Source organism: Notamacropus eugenii, chromosome 1, assembly GCF_028372415.1.
Source record: "Notamacropus eugenii isolate mMacEug1 chromosome 1, mMacEug1.pri_v2, whole genome shotgun sequence".
NCBI lineage: Eukaryota > Metazoa > Chordata > Mammalia > Diprotodontia > Macropodidae > Notamacropus > Notamacropus eugenii.
In genome coordinates, this window is record NC_092872.1 from 365,552,070 (window position 1) to 365,572,383 (window position 20,314).

General features: G+C 48.6%; 1 protein-coding gene across 3 annotated transcripts; it reads left to right on the forward strand.

Moving 5' to 3' along the window:
* The first annotated feature begins 784 nt into the window (after positions 1–784).
* Positions 785–19,750, forward strand: REEP2 (receptor accessory protein 2). 3 transcript variants are annotated; one of them, XM_072630408.1, is made up of 9 exons: positions 785–1,071; positions 1,490–1,664; positions 6,002–6,074; positions 6,212–6,288; positions 13,354–13,474; positions 13,782–13,895; positions 14,168–14,315; positions 14,520–14,653; positions 19,610–19,750. In XM_072630408.1, exons 2-9 carry the CDS (start codon positions 1,633–1,635, stop codon positions 19,649–19,651), a joined length of 741 nt encoding a protein of 246 aa, XP_072486509.1. In that variant the 5' UTR covers positions 785–1,071; positions 1,490–1,632; the 3' UTR covers positions 19,652–19,750. The 3 variants fall into 3 exon arrangements, with proteins under 3 accessions (XP_072486509.1, XP_072486508.1, XP_072486510.1); XM_072630407.1 differs by lacking the exon at positions 19,610–19,750 and adding an exon at positions 14,784–15,992; XM_072630409.1 differs by lacking the exons at positions 785–1,071; positions 19,610–19,750 and adding an exon at positions 14,784–15,992 and having other exon boundaries at positions 1,487–1,664.
* The last annotated feature ends 564 nt before the right edge of the window (positions 19,751–20,314 follow it).

Genomic DNA, 20,314 nt, shown 5'->3' on the forward strand with positions numbered 1-20,314 from the left:
CTTGACATTTTGTAACTAGATAGTAGAGTGAGTGGTTTACATGTTGTTTTGGTCAGAAAGGGTCGCAAACTAGGTAGAACAAAGCTTTTTGAAGGAGGAGCTTTACTGACTCTGGAAGTCTCTGAGATACTGATTCCAGAGCATCTGAGATTCAAAATGAATCACTTCAATGAAACTTCAGTTTTGGAGTTCATGGAAATGGAACAGCACTTCAATTTGATTCTTTGACATTCCTGGATGGTAAGTTTGGATGTCATGGTTTGGGAGGGCACCAAAAGGCAAGATGTACCACCTTTCTATAAAGACAATAGGACCGAGAAGAAAAAAAAAGCTTTGAAAATGTTACACCAATAGGATCAGAAAGGAAAACAGTGGTTCCAACATTTGTGTAGATGTGAAATCTAATGGAAATTGGAATTTTGCTGCTTCAGCAAAAGTTAGCATGAGAGATAGCCTACATTTTGGCTATAAATGTCTCAGTAATTAGGGCAGCTGCTGGAGCAGGTACTGCCGCCCTGTGGGAGCAGTGCCCAAGCTCCCTGCCCGGTTCAGTTCCTCCACTGGCCTTCTCGCTGCCTCAGACCTGTGGCTTCCTGGTTGATAATTTTCCTTGTGTTTCAGTGGGTCAGCAGCCCCCAACACCTGTCTCCACACCATGTTTTCGTACCTAACCCAGACCAGTTTACTTTGTCCCAGAATATGCTTTTCTTAGTCTTTTGGTGCCTGGTTCCTGGCATTGTCGATATTACACCCACACACCCAAAAAAGTACACCACCCCCACCCAAAAAAACCCAAACCAACAGATAGTGATGGTACGCAGCCTTTTCTGCAAAGATTTTTCTTCTCTAAGAACTCGGTGCCTGGATTCTCCTTTCCCTTATTCATGAAGATCACAAACTCAGAGGCTGTGGAAGCTCTTTTCCTAGGAGGTCCTAGGGTCATGGAAGAAGCTTGGTGACTTACACACAGAGCTGTAACGTGAACCCCAGCTCCAACGCCCTTCCCACTGACAAGGCCGGGGTAACCTGGAGCTGCACGAACGTTACCGCCCTGGCAGTGCGCGACGCCTAGTAGGTGCTGAATAGATGCTTGGCTCCTGGGGAGGTGGGGTGACGGGCGCTCGGGCCCCTTGAGGTTTCGGGGTGACTGTGGCCCCTCTAAGGGGGGGGCGGGGATTTAGGCCGGAGCTGTCCGGTTGGGGAGCGGAGGGGGCAGGGATGCAGAAAGGATTCTGAAATCCGCGGATGGCCCGGGGCGGGCAAAGGAAGGGAGTCCGGCTCGCCCAGGCCAGAAAATGAGAGGGGTTCCAGGCAGGGTCGGGGTGGGGGGCGACTAGAATCTGGTAGAGGATGAGCCCCCCGCAACAAGGCCTCGGAGAGGGCGGCTCGACCGCACTGGGCTGGACCAGGCGGAGCAGGTGCGGGAGGGGGCGGGGGAGGGGCGGCCCGCAGCAGCGGCCTCCCCTTTAAGAGCCGCCACCGCCCGCAGGCCCCGCGGTTGCTGCAGGAACCTCCCCTTTAACGGCCGCCGCTGCCCCGCTCGCCCTCTCGGGCTTCTCCTTCCTTCGGCCCGGGGCCCCCGGCCCGCGGACCTCGGCGCTCCTAGGGCGCTGCACCTGGCCCGGCCCCGCCATGGTGTCCTGGATCATCTCCCGCCTGGTGGTGTGAGTAGGGGCGGGGCGGAGGCGGAGAAGGGATGCGGGGTTGGGGTGGGGGGTGAGAATGCGGGGTAATTGGGGCAGATGGGAAAGGGCATCCAAGGCTGGGGGCATTTAGCGGGGCCTGGAGTCTGGGAGGAGGCGAGGACCAAGCCTCTTGTCTTCTTGGGGTCCTCATCCCCCCGCCCCCGAGGTCTAGGGGTCCCGCACCTGGCGGAGGAGGCCTGACAGGGATGAACCCCCCGACCCCCTCCCCCACAGCTCCCCACCCAGGATGGAGGGCACATGGAGGCAGATGGGGCTCCTCCGTACCTCCTCCCTCCGAGCATCCCTCCCCAGTGCCAGGCTGCCAGCCTTTCTCTGCCTGCCTCCGTCTCTCCGGGCTGTGCGCTCTGTCGAGTGCCATTAGATGGGTGGAAATCACCCCTGAGCACCAACCCCCGGGAGCTGGGAGCATCGGGACCAGCTGTGGGCCCCCTGGGGTGTGAGGAGGCACCGAGGGCGGGGAGAGCTGCCCCACTGAGATCCCCCAACAGGCAGGTGAGGGCCGTCATCCAGGGCCGCGTGGGAGCTGTCAGCAGAAACGAGCCTGCAGAGGCAGCCGGGGCAGAGTATCACAGAATGGGAGAACCCAAGGGACCTGAGGAACTCTGGGTCTTGAATGGACCTCAGAGGCTACCTAGTCCAAACCCTTCATCTTACGGATGAAGAAACTGAGGCCTCCGGAGATCACATGATTCTCCCACAATCATACAGATGTTACTCCCTATTCCAAATCTTTGACATTGTATCATTCTACCTCTGCCCTCAATAGAACTAAATGGTGCCTGAGTGCTTAGCTTTTTCATGCATTTTAAAGGGAGAATGGTGGGCAGGACATTATTTCTGGATAGATTCCACAACATGTAATGCTTCTTTTGATGCATCTTGGTCCTCTCAAGGTTCCTAGGATAGCTAGTTGACTCCTCAGTACAACTAGGCCTGGCCAAGTTCTCCTAAGGCTTCATCTGATCCTCTAGGGAAATTTGGTCCTGAATTCTACCTTATCTATATTCAGCTGTTTAGGGGGCAGGACTCTGGACAAAACTTCATCAGTTTACTTAGCTGAGCCATCCTTCTCCCTATCCCCACTCCCCAGGGAAGATGGGTTACCTCAGATGTGGGGAAAAGGAAGGCTCATGCCTTCTGGAAACCAGGGTATGATGGGGATCTGGAAAGATCATGGTTGTGAGGCAGAGGAATTTAGGGTAGGGGAGAGAATTTTTTGTCTTTGATATACCAAAGCAGAGATAATTCCCAAACTGCCTTAATTCTAACCTCTACCCCATCCCCCGTGCCATTCTTCTTCAGCTCTAGGCAGAAAACTCTGCCCTCCCCTTTCCCCAGGGAATTCCTCGTATTGACCAGGTCTGAAGTCCCCTGGCAAGAAATCCTGACTCCCTTAGATATCCATTAGTCAGGAACAGGAAGAAACTGAGAATTAAAGCCCTTAGTTCAACCTAATAACCAGGACCTATCCTCTCAGCTACCCAGTTGTCCTCAGAGCTAGTAAGAAGTCGAAAAGAAAAATTGTGTTTCCTCTTCTTTCCCAGCCACTGTGTCCCCAACTTCCCTACCCCTAACTCATAGCCTAGAGAAAAAGGAAGAAGCAGGACCCTAGAACACTAGAGTAGAATAGTTGCTAGATTTCACCTCCCCTTTGGCTAATGGCTTCGCTGCCGCCCTCCCCCCTCCCCATCATTATTGTTGTTTAATCTTGTCAACTCCTTGTGACCTCATCTGGAGTATTCATGACAATGATACTGGAGTGATTTGCCATTTCCTCCTTCTTTAGCTCATTTTACAGATGAGGAAACTGAGGCAAACAGGGTTAAGTGACTTGCCCAGGGCCACACAGCTAGTAAATGTCTGAAGCCAGATTTGAAATTAGGAACCTGAGTCTTTCTGACTCCAGGTCCATGCTCTATCCACTGTACCATCTAGTTGCACCTCTCCCCCCTTAATATACATATATATGTATGTATGTATCTATCTATCTATCTGTGCACATACTTTTTCTCCCAATACAGTATAAACTCCTTGAGAATGTGGATTTCTTTTTTTTTTTTTATCTTTGTTTCTCCAGAGCCCTGCATAGTTACTGGCACACACTGGGCAAGGGGGTTAGAGCTAGGGATTAGATCTATGATTTCAAGGGTATAAGTAGCTCCTGCTTAAGGAAGCTCCCTTTACCAAATGTAGAATGGCACCGTCTCTGCCATTTAGAGTTGCGTAGAGCGTAATGACTTGTTCAGAATCACATAGTCATTCTGTGACAGAGGTAGGATTTGAACTCGGGTCTTTCTGGCACATAGTAGGCACTTAAATGTTTGTCAAATAAACATTTAGATTAGTGTCCAGGGTAGTCTTTAATGCTTTCTCTCCCTAGCCCTGCTTTGTTGCTTGGGACAGTCATTGACCTTTTCCTAGTTTACCTGACTGAGCCATCCTTCTCCCTACCCCCACCTCCAGGGAAGATGGGTCACCTCAGATCGGGAAAAGCTAGACTGCTCTGCTTTCCAGAACAGTTCAGGGGCTCTCCTCCAGGACCCACACAGTGGAGCTGTGTGATTGAGATGCTCTTTTTCTTCCTGCTCCATTCCCTCCTCCCTGTGGTTCCCAGTGTCTCAGGGTCTTCACACACATCCCCAATCTACCCATCTGATCCCCTGCCTTCCCTCACTCCAGCTTACACACTCTTACAATTCTCTTCTCTCCCACGTCCTCATGAGCCTACAACAGTACCCCACCCCTGGCTCTTTGGTCCCCTAGACATCACCAGTAGTATGCCATTGTGGTTACCTTTCATTAAGCACCTTTTGTGTGCCAAATACTGGGGATCACAGACAAAAATGAAAGAGCTTGTCTTCAAGGAACTTCATTATATTGAAGGGAAATAATGTGCAGAGATAGATAAGAGACAGCGACTAGGCCTGAGATTTCAGTGATACATAGGAGAGGAAATTCTCTCCACCAGTGCAGGTTGGCACCTTTGCTACAACTTAGATTTTTAAAGAGTGGCCTAGGAATTGAAAGGTTAAGTTACTTGTCCAGAGTCACAGAGCCATTATTACATTACATTGAACCTAGGTCTTCTTGGCTCCAAGGCCACTTCTCTCCCCTGTGTGACACATTGCCTCTTGGTACATAGAGAAATGAATAAAACATACAAATTAAAGGCAAAGCCATGGGGAGGGGAAGGACTAACAATTGGAGGTGGGGAGGAACTGCAGTAATTGGTGTACTCTGTAGGAAACAAGCAGGCCCCAGTACCAGATCATTCCCCTCCTTACCAGGCCTCCTACCCTCCAGTCATACCTCGTGATCATCTCAGGCCCTTTAACTGCAGGAAGGCATTGATGTTCAGTTCTCTTGAAGAGCTGGCTTCTTAAGACTTAACCTTCTCCTCCCAGACAGTTCTCTGGGAAGGGCAGGGGTGTACCAATAAATGTTTAACACTTGGCTCTCCAAAAACAAAATAAGACAAAACCAAAAACCCTTAAAAATGTTTGTAAGACACCCTTTCAGATTTAATCTTCATTACTGATGTTTTCTTCATCCCTTTATAAGTCTAAAAAATCAACAAGGCAATAAATCAAGCCCTGATTTATACTCCCTGAAAATTCACCAATCTGCTGTGTGAGTCAATTCAAGCTGGCTTTAGCACATCCCTCCCAGGGGATTGGAGATGGATGTGCTGGACTTATGGAACAGAAAAGGGCCCTTTGTGCCCTTTGGCCACAGTGAGCAGTTTGGGCTGGGAGCTGGGCTAAGGGGTACTCAGTTACTGAATGGGATCTGTCTAGCAGGCAAGGCTGAACAGATTCTCTGGCTCCTGGATTGGGAGTGTGGATAAGAAAGGTGGGCAGTGGCTCTGGCCCTGTTCTGAAGGACCTCAAGCTGGCTCTTGGAGCACCTCCTGGCCTCCTCCCTCCTTCTACCTACCCAAAGAAATGTTGGTGACTTTCCCCTCAAACAGGAGCTCTTAACCTTGTTTATGTCCTGTCCCGCTTTGGCAGTCTGGGAAGGCCTGTGAAACCCTTTTCAGAATGCTATTTTTAAATGCAGAGAATATTAGAATTGCAAAGAAAACTGATGATGTTGAAATAGAGTTATCAAAATTAAAAAAAACCAATCTCATTGGTCCTAGACTGAGAATCCCACCCTGCCCTGGAAGATCTCTCAAATAAAATCTCCCAAGCCCTTTCTGCTCCTGCAGACTCATAGCCAGAAGCAATGCAGAAGGGGAGGATTGTAGTGGTGAGGGTTATGAGCCACAATGATTGTCTCTGCCTCTCCCCTAGGCTGATCTTTGGCACGCTGTACCCAGCCTACTCGTCCTATAAGGCTGTCAAGACAAAAAATGTGAAGGAATATGTGAGTGTCTGGGGCTTCCTGCCTTCTGAGATGGGAGCGGGGTGAGGTGACCCCCACCAGGGTCAGCTGGGGAACTGATGGAGGGGATGTGTGATTTACATGACTCCTCCCACTCACACCTCCTGCTGTGCCCACAGGTGAAGTGGATGATGTATTGGATCGTATTTGCCTTCTTCACCACTGCTGAGACCCTCACTGACATTGTGCTATCCTGGTAAGCACTGTCCCCAGCCCACATGTTCCCAGCCCCCTTCTCATTATTCTTCAAGGTCCCTTATATAAAGAGTCCCACCCAACTAACCAAACTCCCCTGGGTTAAGCAGATGATGGAGACTCCAGAGTCTAGTCAGGAAGTTTTTCTGGAGCTCTTGTACCCTGTGCCCAGTACAGGCTCTCATCTCCCTCTTCTTATTATAGAAATATTAATGCCTCTCATGTTTGCATTAGCATTTTATGCTTTTTAAAACCCTTTTAGATCCTTTATTAGGTCATTATAACTGTCCTGAGAGATTAGGCAGGACAAGAATTATTACCCCCATTAGGTAAAGATACTGAGGTTCAGAAAAGATAAATGACTCAGAGGCAGCATGTTGCAATGGAAAGGAAGGAAAGAAGCGAGCATGTGCCAGGCACTGTGCTAAGTGCTTGACAAATATCTCATTTAATCTTCATAACAGAGGCAGGTGTGATTAATATTCTCATTTTACAGATGAGGAAACTGAGGCAGACAGAGGCTCCTTGACTTGCCCAAGGGTCATACAGTTACTAAACGCCTAAGGCTGGATTTGAACTCAGATCTTCTTGACTCCAGGCCATAAGACTATCCACTGGGCCACTTAGCTGTCTCTTATTCACTGGGACATCTAACAGCCTTTAGAAAAGAGCATTGAACCTGGAGTAAGATGATCTGGAGTCAAAGCCTTCCTCTGACAATTTACTACTTGTAAATTCACTACTTTGGCAAGTCACTTAATGCCCCTGGTCTCAGTTTTCCCATCTGTAAAACAAGGAAATTGGACTGGATGGACCTTCTCTAGGTCTGGGTGTGTGATGGTATAAAGCACAGAATCTCAGAATTGGCAAGGACCTCAGAATTCAAAGATTCCAAGCCATAGCTGGCCAAGAATCTCCTCTTTGATCTACCTTATGATATCTGTGTGGCCATCATGAGAAACCTCCAATGATGGGAAAGCTCACTACCTGCCCCCCCAAGCATTAAATAATCCCCTACTATATTTTAGGCACCATGTGGCCACTGGGGATACAAAGAGAGACAAATATTGACTCTACTCTCAAGAAGGTCACAGTCTAATGGGAGAGACAAGGTGCAAACAACCATGTGCAGCCAAGATATATTGGATAAATTAAAGGCGGTCCTAGGGGGAAGTGTTAGGATTAAGGAGGACTGGGAAAGGCTTCTTGCAGAAGGTGGGACTTTAGAAAGTAAGACTTGAAGAAACCCAGGGAAGCCAGGAGATGAAATGATGATGGAGAGGATTGCAGGTGTAGGGGCACTCAGTGAAAATTCACAGGGAGAGGAGCTGAAGGGTCTGCAAGGACAGAAGGTCAGTGTCACTGTGTCACTGGATTGCAGAGTACATGCAGTACGTTTTAAGAAACTGGAAATGTAGGAAGAGGCAGGGTTATAAAGAGCTTTAAAAGTCAGAGGATTTTATATTTGATCCTGGAAGTAATGTAGAACCAGTAGAGTTTATTGAATTGGGAGGCGAGGGGTTAGTGGCCAGGGTGCAAGGTGTGTGTGTGTGTGTGTGTGTGTGTGTGTGTGTGTGTGTGTGTGTGTGTGTGTGTGTGTGTGTGTGTGTGTGTGTGTGTGTGTGTATCTGATATATTTGACAGCCAGTGGAGGGTGGCCTGGAGTGACTACAGTTAAGTCAGGGAGGCCAACCAGTAAGGTATTCCAGTCATCAACATGTGAGGTAATGAGGGCTTATAACAGAATGGTGGCAATATCAAAGGAGAGAAGGGAGCATGTACCGGAGATATCACAAAGGAAAAATCAACAATTCTTGCCAACTCACTGACTATGGGAAGAGAGTAAGGAGTTGAGGATAACCCCTGGGTTGTGAGCCTGGATGACTGATGAGATCACCAAGGAAAATGGTATCAAGGGAGAATAGAAGAGGGCCCAGGACAGAGCCTTGACGGACACCCATGATTAGTGGACATTGACTATCCAGCAAGAGAGACTGAGACAGGAGCAGTCAAACAGATAGCAGAGGACTAGGAGAGAGCAGGCTCGTGGAAACTAGAGAAGAGAAGAGGGTAAATGATAGTGTCAGAGCCTGCATGGAGGCCAAGAAGGATGAGGATTGAGAAAAGGCCACCGGATGTGTGATTATGAGATCACTGATAACCTTGGAAAGAAGTTTGAGTTGAGTGATGAGCTCAGTCAGTAAGCATTTATTAAGTACATATTGTGTGCTACATTTTGGGGATACAAAAAGAGGCAAAAGATAGTCCCTGCCCTCAAGGAGCTCACCATGTTGGAAACAAGCAAACAAATATGTACTAACTACCTATATACAGGATAAATAGGAAATAATTAAAGAAGGAAGGCACTAGGATGAAAGGGGGTTGAGAAAGGCTTCCTTTAGAAAATAGAATTTTAGTTGGAACTTAGGGGAATGACATAGTTGGATCTGTGCTTTAGGAAAATCAGGTGATTTGAATGGAGGATGGATTAGAGTGGGGAGAACCTTGAGACAGGCAGACTCATAAGCTGCCTACTGCTGTAATCCAGGCAGGAGATGATGAGGTCTGGTCCTAGAGTGTATGGAGGAGAGGAGATGTATTAGAAAGATGTTATAAAGGTAATAGGCCTTGTCAACAGATTGGATTGGGGAAAGAGGGTGGGGGTGGAGGGGCAGAAAAGGTGATGGTGAGGAATCAAGGATAACTGCTAGGTTCTAAGCCTGAGGGACTGAGGGGATGGTATTGCCCTCAGTGGGAAGGGTTCAGAACAGGATTGTGGAACCTGTGGCCTTGAGGCCACATGTGGCCCTCTAGGTCCTCAAGTGTGGCCCTTTGGCTGAGTCCAAGTTTTATTGAACAAATCCTTTTATTAAGGGGATTTGTTTTATGAAGTTCAGATTCAGTTGAGGATCTAACGGGCCACATGTGACCTCAAAGCCATAGGTTCACCACTCTTGGTTTAGGAGGAAAGATGATGAGATCAGTTTTGGACATGTTAAGTTTAAGATGTCTACTGGACGTCTATTTTAAGATATTTGAAAGGCAGCTGGAGATGTTAGATTGGAGGTCAGCAGAGGGGTTAGGACAGGACAGGTAGATTTGAGAATCCTTAGTGTAGAGATGGTAATTAAATCGATGGGTTCTGATAAGATCACCAGGTGAAATAGTATAGAGAGAAGAGAAGAGGGCCCAGAACAGACCTCTTTGGGCTACGTACAGAGGGTGAGGATGTTGTTGTTCAGGCATTTCAGTTGACTCTTCATTTGGGGTTTTCTTGGCAAAGATACTGGAGTAATTTGTCATTTCCTTATCCAGCTCATTTTACAGATGAGGAAACTTAAGCAAACAGTATTAAGTATGACTGGTCCAGAGCCATACAGCTAGTAAGTTTTTGAGGCCAGATATGAACTCAAGAAGATGAGTCTTCCTGACTCCAGGCCCAGGGCTCTATCCATTTTGCCACCTAGCTGCCCATAGGGTGAGGAGGAGGATTCAACAAAGGACACTAAGAAGGAATGGTGAAATGGTAGCAGGAGAACCAGGAAAATATGATATCCCAAAAACTTAGAAGAGAAAACCAAGGGGGAAAGGATGATTAACATTGTCAAAGGCTGCAGAGAGGTCAAGGAGAATGAGGATTGAGAAAAGTCCATTGTATTTGGCCATTAAGACATCTGTAGTAAGTTTGGAGAGAGTAGTTTCAGTGGGACAGTAAGACCAGAAGCCAGATTGTAAGGGGTTAGGAAGAGAGTGAGAGAAGGGAAAGTGAAGGCACCTATTGTGCCTTTTAAGAGGAGTTTGCTACAAAGGGCAGAAGAGATATAGGAAAATAATTGGCAGGGATGGAAGGTTCAAGTGAGGGTTTTTTCAGGTTGGAGGGATACATGGGCATATTTATAGGCAGTAGGAAATGAGCCATTTGAGAGGAAGAAATTGGAAATGAGTGGGGATGACAAGAAGGGGCAATCTGTTGGAGGAGACAGAATGAAATAAGATCAATTGACCAGGTGCAGAGGTTCCCAAAGTAGGTGATATCCACCCTCTGGGGGGTGCTGGAACTATCCAGGGGGGTGGTAGTAGCCTTAGGTACAATTGGGAGGTGTTGAATAAAAAAATAAGAGGATGGTGGAAGAATAAGGAAAAAAGAGAAGATAATTTTGAAAAACTGTTCTCACTTATCTCATCTATTGTGTAATAGAGTTAAAGTCGTAGTGATTACGTTCTTTTCCAAATAAATATACAAAATGCAAGTTATCACCAATCATTGATCGAGTCTGTCAACAGGTCTTAACAAGCAAGTGTGGGCAAGCAAACATGTCACACATGGTTGGAAGTTCAGCAGGCATCGGTAGGAATATGTTCATGTAATTACTTGTTTACAGTACAATACTATACAGTTACATGATACAATATTGCATCTTTAAAATTTCAATGCAGGAAAATCCCACAAATTTACAGTAAACTATTAAATATAAGATACATCACTTAAAATTTACATGATTCAAATTTCAAAAAAAAAGATAATTGGTTAAAGAAAGTAGATTTTCAGTGGGGCACTGAGTAATTTTTAAAAAGGGGGCAGTAGGCCAAATAAGTTTGGGAACCTCAGAGGTAGAGGGATTAGCCTTGATAAGGAGTGAGACCCCTTTCCTAATGTGAGGCAGGGGTGAAGGAAAAGATAGGGGGTGATAGAAGTCATCAGGAGATGAGGAAGAGGAGAGAGCGATGACACATGTCAAATAGCCTCAATTTTTTCTGTAAAATGTGAGGCAAATTTCTCAGCTGAGAGGATGAGGAAGGGGAATCACAGGAGATTTGAGGAGGGATAAAAAGTTTGGAAGCGCCATTGTGGAGAGTGGAATAGTGAGTTGGTGAGGAAGTTACTATAAGATTGCCTGGTGATAGTAAGGACCATTTGAGGTTGTGTAATATAAATTTGTAATAGACTCAATCAGAACAGTTACATGATTTTCTCCACCTTAGTTCAGCAGCATATTTAGAGGGGAAGGTGGTGGATGTTGAGAGTGATGCAAGGCTGAGGCTTGGCAGGGCACAATTTTCAAAATGATAAGAATGCTTGGAAACCAAGGGAAGAGGACAGTGGAGAGCTGAATTTGTTCACTAAGGGATCAAAGAGTGGCTAGTCCAGGGGAGATGACTTCAGAGAAAACAGGAAAGTTCAAGGGATTGGAGGCTAGAGTGTGAATGAAGTGTAGGGTTTTGTAAGGGAAGGCAGAGGGAGAAGTGTAAAGCCAATAGATTATGGAGGGTGGTGCATTTATGGATGTTAGTAAGATCAAGGGTATGACCATCTTTGTGCATGGCTGAGGTGGATTGGAGGAGTAGTAGGGGAAGTGAGTGGTAGGTTAAGGAACTGAGCAGTTAGGGTGTTTGAGAGAGTCAACGTATAAGTTGGAGTCTCGTAGTATGAGGGCAGGAATTGGTAAGAAGGGAAAGATTGTGAGCCATGTACAGAATTCATTGAGAAAGGAAAGAGAGTATCCTAGAGACTAGTTACTAGGATTTTGGTCAGGTGATAGAGATGAATAGCAGAAACTTCAAAGGAGGAGAAGTAACTACTGGATGATAGGGATAGGGAGAAAACCTGGAAGTGGCAACGGGGAGCAAGGAGTAGTCCATCTCCCCTGCCATGGCCAGTGAGCTGAGAAAAATGAATGAAATCACAGCCAGTACTTCCCAGTGGCTGGGAAGGCTGTGTCATCAGGGGGAAGCCAGATTCTAGTAACAGCTAAAAGATGGAAGGACTGGGAGAGGTAAAGATTTAGGATGAAGGGAAGGTTGTTGCCAATGGAACAGGTATTCCAGAGAGCATAGTGGAAGGGGAGGTTTGGTTGGAACTTTGGAGTAGGGGGGTGAGGGGGATGGGAATAAGAAATTGGCTGGTAGGGAATGGGGTCTGAATGATGACCCACGGGTTCAGAATCACTGAAGAAGTTTAAGTTGAATGATGAGGTCAGAAGCCAGAATGAAGAGAGTTAAGAAAAGAAATGGAAGCATCAGTTGCAGTTGCACTTTCTCCAGAAGTTTAGCCATGAGAAAGAGGAGGAATCGAAGATGGAAGCTAGTGAGAAAGGAGATCAAGTCAGGGTTTGAGCAGGGAATGAGGCAGGGAGAGACTGACAACTAATAAGAAAGAGGGGATGGCACGGAGATCAGTCTGCTGGTGGAGACAAAGGCAGGGATCACTCGTGCATGTAGAAGGGTTGTGAGATGAGGATGAAGGAGGAGATAATGGCACAAGACCATTGAGATGAGGAAATAGGGACAAGAGGGAACTCTGATCCAATGGCCTTCACTTTTTCAGTGAAATATGATGAGGTTCTCAGGAGAGAGGATGGGGGAAGGGAGCCCTCGGAGGCTTGAGAAGTGAGTTTATGTAACATAGATTTGTAGTGGACCCCATCAGCAGTTTTTCATGATTTTTTCTAGCTTAATTCAGCAGCACATCAATAGAAGTGAAGGCAGTGGATGGTGCCAAGTAATCTTGGTGGTGTAAAATAAGCAGTGGAATTAAAGGGGAAAGAGCCTGGAGAGATGAGGACAGTATAAAGTTGCACTGGTTCACCAAGGAGTCAAGGCAGGGAAGGGAGGAGAATGTAGGGGTGATCGCCTAGGAAAGGCCTGAGAGGTGGAGGGCTTAGAGATTCCAGGGAGGAAGAAGACCTAAGGCAACCTGTTGTACTTGGACGTTTGGGCAGCCTTAATTGTTAAAAATAATAGCTAGCATTTATAAAAGATTTTAAGATTTGCAAAACGCTTTAGGTAATTTTGAGTCTTACAAAACCCTGAAAGGCGGGTGTTATTCTCATCTCTATTTTACAAATGAAGAAACTAGGATTGGGAAAGGTTGCCCAGGCTCACCCAGTTGGTAAGCACCTGAGTCAGGATTTGAACTCAAGTGTTCCTGAGTCCAGCCTTCCATTCACCATGCCTCCTTGCTGCTTGCATCAAGCCCCAGCATTCCTCAATGGTTCAGGCCACTGACCCTCCATGCAGGTCTCCTTCCTTCCCCAACATCTTAATGCATTTCTTGGCCCTTTCCCAGGTTCCCTTTCTACTTTGAGCTGAAGATTGCCTTTGTGATCTGGTTGCTGTCCCCATATACCAAGGGTTCCAGTGTGCTCTATCGAAAATTTGTACATCCTACACTCTCCAACAAGGAAAAGGTTTGGCCCCTGATAACCTGCCCTTCCCCTTTCAGCCTCATGGACCTTTTCCCCCAAATCATTGTCCAAGATGGGAGGGGGAAGGAAGGGGCTCAGGGTCAGTCTGAGGCTTGTCATCTCCGGGTGCCATTGCAGTCTCAGGGAACTGAGACCTGCAGGGTGGGCAGGCAGTGCCCAGGCTCTCTCCTCCAGGACTCCTGACACTACCACTTGGGTGGGGCTTGGAGGGAAGGGCTCCATAACTTGGGATGGGACCTTTCATCAGAGGGGGCTTGACTCCTCACTCCATCCTCCTCCCCTGCTGCAGGAAATTGATGAATACATCACACAGGCCCGGGACAAGAGCTATGAGACCATGATGAGGGTGGGCAAAAGGGGCTTGAACCTGGCAGCCAACGCTGCAGTCACTGCAGCTACCAAGGTAACAGAGGGATCAGGGTCAGGATGTGGGCTCTTGGGGCTTCCGCCACCTTCCCTCTCCAGATGTGACTTCAGAAGGACATTGGCCCCATCGTCCCCTTTCTCCACCATGTCTCATAATCACCATCTGCTCAGCTCTTGTTCTCCTCTCCTCTTGACTCTCTGAGGGAAGTCTGTGCCCCTTCTCTGTGAGCTTGTCTTTTCTGTTGTCCACACTGGTCAGGGGGAGGGGGAGGCTTTCCCTCCTTGAGTCTGTGTGTGTCACCTGCCCAGGGCCAGGGAGTGTTGTCAGAGAAGCTGAGAAGCTTCAGCATGCAAGACCTGACGCTGATCCGAGATGATGAAGGTTTGCCCCTGCACGGCCCTGATGGCCGCCTCCGACCCTCAGCTGGTGGCCTCCTGGATCCCATTGAAGACTTAGGTACCTGGCAAGGTTGGACCAAGGGGAATAGCACCCAGGACGCAGCAGGACCCCCAAGCCAGAGGAAAGGCAGAGAGGGCTGGAGTAGATGAGTGTCATGTCTGTAGTGTGGGCACCCAGAACAGCGCCTTCGTTTCCTTAGCTCCCAGTGGCCTGTCTCCACATCCTTCCCCTTGCTTCTAGCCTTACTCTGCCTTTCCCTAGGGGATGACCCTGGCCTGAACCTTCGGTCCTCAAGTGGGAGCCAGTCAGACACACGTACAGAAGCCTCTGAGGATGACATGGGGGACAAGACCGCCAAGCGAGTCAAATCAATCAAAAAAGTGCCAAAAGCCGAGGTGAGGCCCAGGGACCTTTGCCCCACCCCATTGGGCTTTCTGACTTCAGTTGAGGTCCCTGCATGGAGCCAGGGGAAAGGGAAAGGGGATCCTCCCTCCTGAGTACTAAACCCCATCCCCTCCCCTGCAGCCAATCCCCAAGACACTGAAGACCCGCCCTAAGAAGAAGCCCACAAGTGGGGGAGAGTCAGCCTGATGTGAACCTTCCCCCCCCCACCTCTGCGCAGAGACCCTGATGGGGGGAACCGTGTACAGAACTGCTGCTGCTTCCTAGATTGAGGGGTCCCCAGGGCAAGGGTCACTCCTGGGGATCCCAATCCTCAGGCATACCCTCCATGGGAGCAGCCCCTGCCCCTACCCCTTTCTCTCACTGACCAAGGCTGAGGACCAAGATGGGAGCTGCTGTGTCAGGGGTCTCCCAGTGAGTCATCTGGCCAGGGTTGGGTGGGTAGATCCAAGGGATCACAGGTCTGGGAGCTGTTTAGAGGAAGCTTACTGGAGCCAGGCATTTTCTTGCTTTCGACCTACCAGTGGTTTGGGAACACAGGGGCCAAGGTTGGGGATGGAGGTTGGAGGATGCTCTTATGTCCATGGAAGAAATGCCCCCGTGGAATAGCAGTGTTTGGGACCCTTTTGGTTGGAGGCTTGATGTGTGTGTGTGAGTGTGTGTGTATGTGCGTGTGCACACGTGTGTGTGTGTGCACGTGTGCATGTGTGCGTGTGCATGTACACGCCCCTGAAATAAAAGAAGGATCCTGAGGATAGCGCCACATCAGGGGATTCATTAGAGCATCTCTCCTTTGTCTTTGTCCTTCAGCCTTCCTTCTTGAATGACCTCCCCCACTCTAGCCCACTTAGTGCCTTGCTGGATGCCATGGCATGCTATGGGGGAAGGGCTAAGGGCCAGAGGGTTCTTCCAGCCTTACCTCATATATTCTGCCCCTCTTCACCCATCCCTTTTTTATTAGACCTTGGCTGCCCCATAGCCTCTGGCTGATATATGGGCTAAGCCCCCCACCCATCAGGTGTAGGCCCCTAGAAAACTTCTCCCACTGGGACCGTATTACCTCCAGACTGAAAGGGGTGACTAGGAGGCGTGAGATCCCGTTGAAAGCCCCAAGTAACTGTAGCCAGGATTTGGAGTGGAGTGGGGGCAGGGGGAGACCAGGGCCTACCTGAATCCACACTTCCCTCTGCTGTCCTCCCAGAGGCTATTTCCTTGAATAATCCCTCTTTTCCTCTCCCTTCCCCTCTCTACTTTCCCCCTCCTCCAGCTTCTATTCTTCTAGTTCCTAGGGTGAGGGTGGGGGGTGGGGAGGAGTCCCTTGGGACATCTGAAGAAGCAAAATAGCAGAGACTGATTTGGGCAGGGGTTGGGAGGGGGTGGGAGGGAGGACCGGAGACTGCTCTGTGAGTGAGCGTGTGAGACAGTGTGAGTGTATGTGAGCCATCGTGCGTGCGTTTGTGTGTGTGTGTGTGTGTGTGTGTGTGTGTGTGTGTGTGTGTGTGTGTGTGTATGAGAGTGTGAGGTTTGAAGTGGGGAGCATTCCTCAGGAAAACCAGACATGAAGCAGGGCAAAGTAAGTATGTCCCAGCTATTTAGTCTCATCTCCTGGCCTAGGAAGAAGAGGAAGGCACTTGTACTGTGTGTTTACATGAATTCCCATGTTGCTCCTTGGGTCTGTGTCTTTACCTCTGGGTCTCTTGGTCTTGACCAATGTCTTTGTATCTCTGTGCAAGTGTCCCCAATGTTCCCTACTCCCCTTCCCTCCATCCCTACTCCCTTCCCAGGGGTGGGGCCAGGCATAGGGTTAATGCACCCGAGGCACTGAGAATTCTTATTGCAGTTGGCATGAGCCCTGCTCTTGTGTCTCCACGCTTCATCCTGCAGCTACCCCAGGCTCCAGCTCCTATTTGCCTTAGGAGAATTGTGAGGTTGGGAAGGGGATAGTGGGAGGCACTCCCCAAGGCTGCTTCTGACTTCCCCTCCCATCCCTCTGCAAGCCCATTCCTGTTTGGGCCTCACCAGAAAGGAGAGAACAGAGAGAAGGTATTCCCAGGGGACCCTCCTCCACAGAAGAAGCTGCTGATGGGAACAGGACCTGGATTGGGGGGTCTCTCCCTTCACTCCTTTCCTGCCCTAGCCTTACCTTTAGCTCCTGTCTTTCTTCCTCCTCCAGCAGTGATTATACTGAACTGAGCCCAGGCCAGGAGGATTTAAAAAATTCTGTCCTAGGTCTTCCAAAAGTGGAGTGGGTTGGGGAGCATGTATGTGTGTGTGTTGTGTTTGTGTGTGTGCCGTGCATTGGGGAAAGTGAGGAAAGGGAAAGCTTGAACCCTTGGCCGTGGGATGATCCAATAAACTAAAATTCTGCACCCTGTTGTTTCTTTGTTTCCCAGCCCAAACAGAAGTAGAGTGGGGGTGGGCTTGGGGAGAAAAGCAGAGATTGACCTGTACTGGATCTGGGCAGTAAGAGGTCAGCACTGCCTCCTCAACATTGTAGCCTTGAGGAAAGAAATGGGGAACCAGCTGTATTCCCCAATCAAACATGATAAGATTGGAAAGGCAGCAGGAGAATTAGGAAGAGGTAGGGCTGGAGTCCGCTCTTCCCCAAAAAGATAATGGATGGTCATCTGGGGGCCATGTGTGGTTGAGTTCCTTGATATACAGTAAAAACAGAATCCAGGGAGGAGGGCAGTGTGGAGTACATGTCCTTGAAGGTGGTTGGGACACATGTAAGAGGTCATCCATTTGTTCTCCCCATCTCCTGAGACCTAGAGATGCAGCAGGAGGGATTCAAGTTAGACATTGGGGGAAGTATTCAAGAACGAAGAGAAGTAAGACCCTGAAACGTACAGGCTGGGCACCACAGCGGGCGCTGATGTCCTGGAGCGTACACTTAGACCTCTGGGCCCCACTGGGAACAGAACCAAACTAATGCCAGAGGCAGTTCTTTGACTTAGGCCTCCCTGCACCCATCCCCTCCCCCAGTGGGGAGACAATGTAGAGGGAGGGCAGAGGGTGAGCCTGGCAGGGGCAATGCTGAGGCAGCACAGCTCTCAGATGGCTGCAGCTGGAATTCTGAGGACAAAGATCAAAACCCCTGGGAGGCCCAACTGGGGGAGGGGAATTCCAAATCAGGCCACAGGACCAAGGAAGGCAGAGCCTCAATGTCCAGGAAGAGTCCATTCTGGGACATGGACAGAGGAGAGATCAAAGGGAAATGAGCCCAGGGACACCTAAAGAGCTAGAGACTGGTGAGGAATCAGGGTCAGAGACAAAGGGAGCAGAAATGGTAAGAAAGGGAAAAAGTCGAGAGAGTCGGGTTGTTGAGGTGTAAATTCTCATTCCCCTGACCCCAGCTGATAAGGAGGGAGATGGGGAGCTGTAGGCGATGCCAGAGAGGTAGTAGGAGCACTGAAGGCCTCTGCCAAGGGCAGGAGAAATCTGAAGAGAACAGCTGTCAGCCTAGAGCATGGAGTCAGACAGAGGGGAGGAAGCAGTCTGGGACAAAGACATTCAGGGAGAAGCAGGGAGTGATGGGGCATAAAGAAATCCAGGGGAGGAGAAAGAACAGGGCACTAGGAGAATCAGAATTGAGCCCACCTTGTTTTAGGGGGAAGCAATGAGCAAAAGTGGGGGTTCCGAGGGGGAAAAGATCAGGAGAGGAGACAGGGAGATGACTGTTGAAGTTTCATGATGTGTTGTGGTGGAACCTTCTAAAAGAATTAAGAGTCAGACCACCTCTAATCCAAGTGTAGGCATTTATTGAGATTGACGCTTCTCCGGAAGCAGGCTAAATTCCAAGAGGAACCAGTAACTTCAGAGAAAGCAAGATGGATTTTTATAGAGTAAAGATGCAATTACATAACAGAAATTTACATAGAACATAGAAATATTATATTAAAAAGGAGGAGTTAATGGGATTAGGTAATGGAGAAGGGGTCCCATCTGTGGTCGGGTAGTCTAAGCATTCTGGCCATGCTGCCTTCCAATTGGCTAGCTGTGGTGGTCCTGTCTAGTCAAGATAGATAATTAGGTATTGTGGTCCTATCTTGGGCTAGATGGACGATGTGATTGTGATCGCCTACAAGAGCACACCTGTTTCTGTGGGAATGGGTTTGGGGTTCATGGCTGGATAGAGACAGTGGCTGGGTTCCCACACACCTGCTGTTTCTGTGAGAACTATGAGTTTCAGGGACACACCTGTTGTTCTAGTGAGCAGTGAGGCATGTACAAAGAAGTTAGGACATTTGGTGGGGGGGGTTGGTAGGTACAGCGAGTCTGTAATGAAGTTAGATTGTTGGGGTTGGGGGCAGCTCTACTAGGACTCCAGCAGCAGCAGCACTCTGGGACTGGGGCCAGGGACAGGGCAGGGCAGGGACAGGTCCAGACAGAGTTTAGCTCAACTGTGCTGTAGAGAAACCCCAAAGAAAGAGGAGGAAGAAACCTGAGCAGCAGGAAAGGGCACCAAACAAGGGGAGGACAGAGCTAGAGAAAAAAGAGGTAGGGAAGGGAGTCAAGTCCTAAGGGCAGGTGTCCAGTTGGAGGAGGAAATTGTCCAGGGAAGGGAACCTGGGAAATGGATTTTAGTATACATCTGAAGGAGAACAGAAGCTCATTGAAGTGGGAGGAGAGAGGGAGAGTTAACGTAGAAATAGGGGAACATTCGAAGTAGGTCATGGGGCTTTGTTTGGTCTAAATGGATAAAGAATGAGGGTGGTCCGTGTCTGAGAAAAGATGAGATTAGAGCAGGGGTAGTGACTGAGAAGGGGTAGCTGGATGGAGTGCCAGGCCTGGAGTCAGGAAGACTCATCTTGATTTCAGATTTGGCCTCAGACAGTTCCTTTCTGTGTGTGACCCTGAGCAAGTCACTTAACTCTGTTTATCTCATTTTCTTCATCTGTAAAATGACCTGGAGAAGGAAATGACAAAATACTCAAATATCTTTGCAGAGAAAACCCCAGATGGGGTCATGGAGAGTCAGACACAACTGAAACAATTCAACAACAGTGCAAGAAAACAACCAGGACCGATAGTGGGGCCAAAAGGGCCACCTTTCCAAATAGCTTGGCATGCACTGCCCAAATGAGGCACAGGGCCCTTCTCATTGTCATCGCATAGTTTTATAAGAAGAGGCAACACCATTCCCCAAGATGCCTGCCCAACAGGACCAGACAGAGGGCATTGGAGGACAGAGGAGAAACAGAAAAGAACTCAAGAAATCCTCTACAAGACCTCTCTGAATCACCCCCTACCCACACCTGTGCTTCCTAACATAGTATGCATATTATTCACAGAGCATCAGGAGAGACTTTCCTAGTTTCCTCAGTTATTTAGAATGGGTAGGAGGGTCTCTCATGTAAATTATGCTGAAAAGATTTGAGGAAACCCTTTGGGATGAGTCTATAGAGGAGAGAGGAGAAATTTGTTGGGATAACTCCCTTTGAAATCTCCATATTAAACCAGGTTCTTCATGAATGTCATTCCCTTTGCTCTCTGCTCCTCTCTCATTTCAGAGGCGTAAGGTGGGATGGGGGAACAGATATTCCCTTCTGAAAGATCTCCAAAGAGGGAGAGGCCTTGACCTTTGTTACAGCTACCAAAGTAAGACCACCGGGAAGTCCTTCCCTGTGTCTAACCTAATTCCCTCTTCAGAG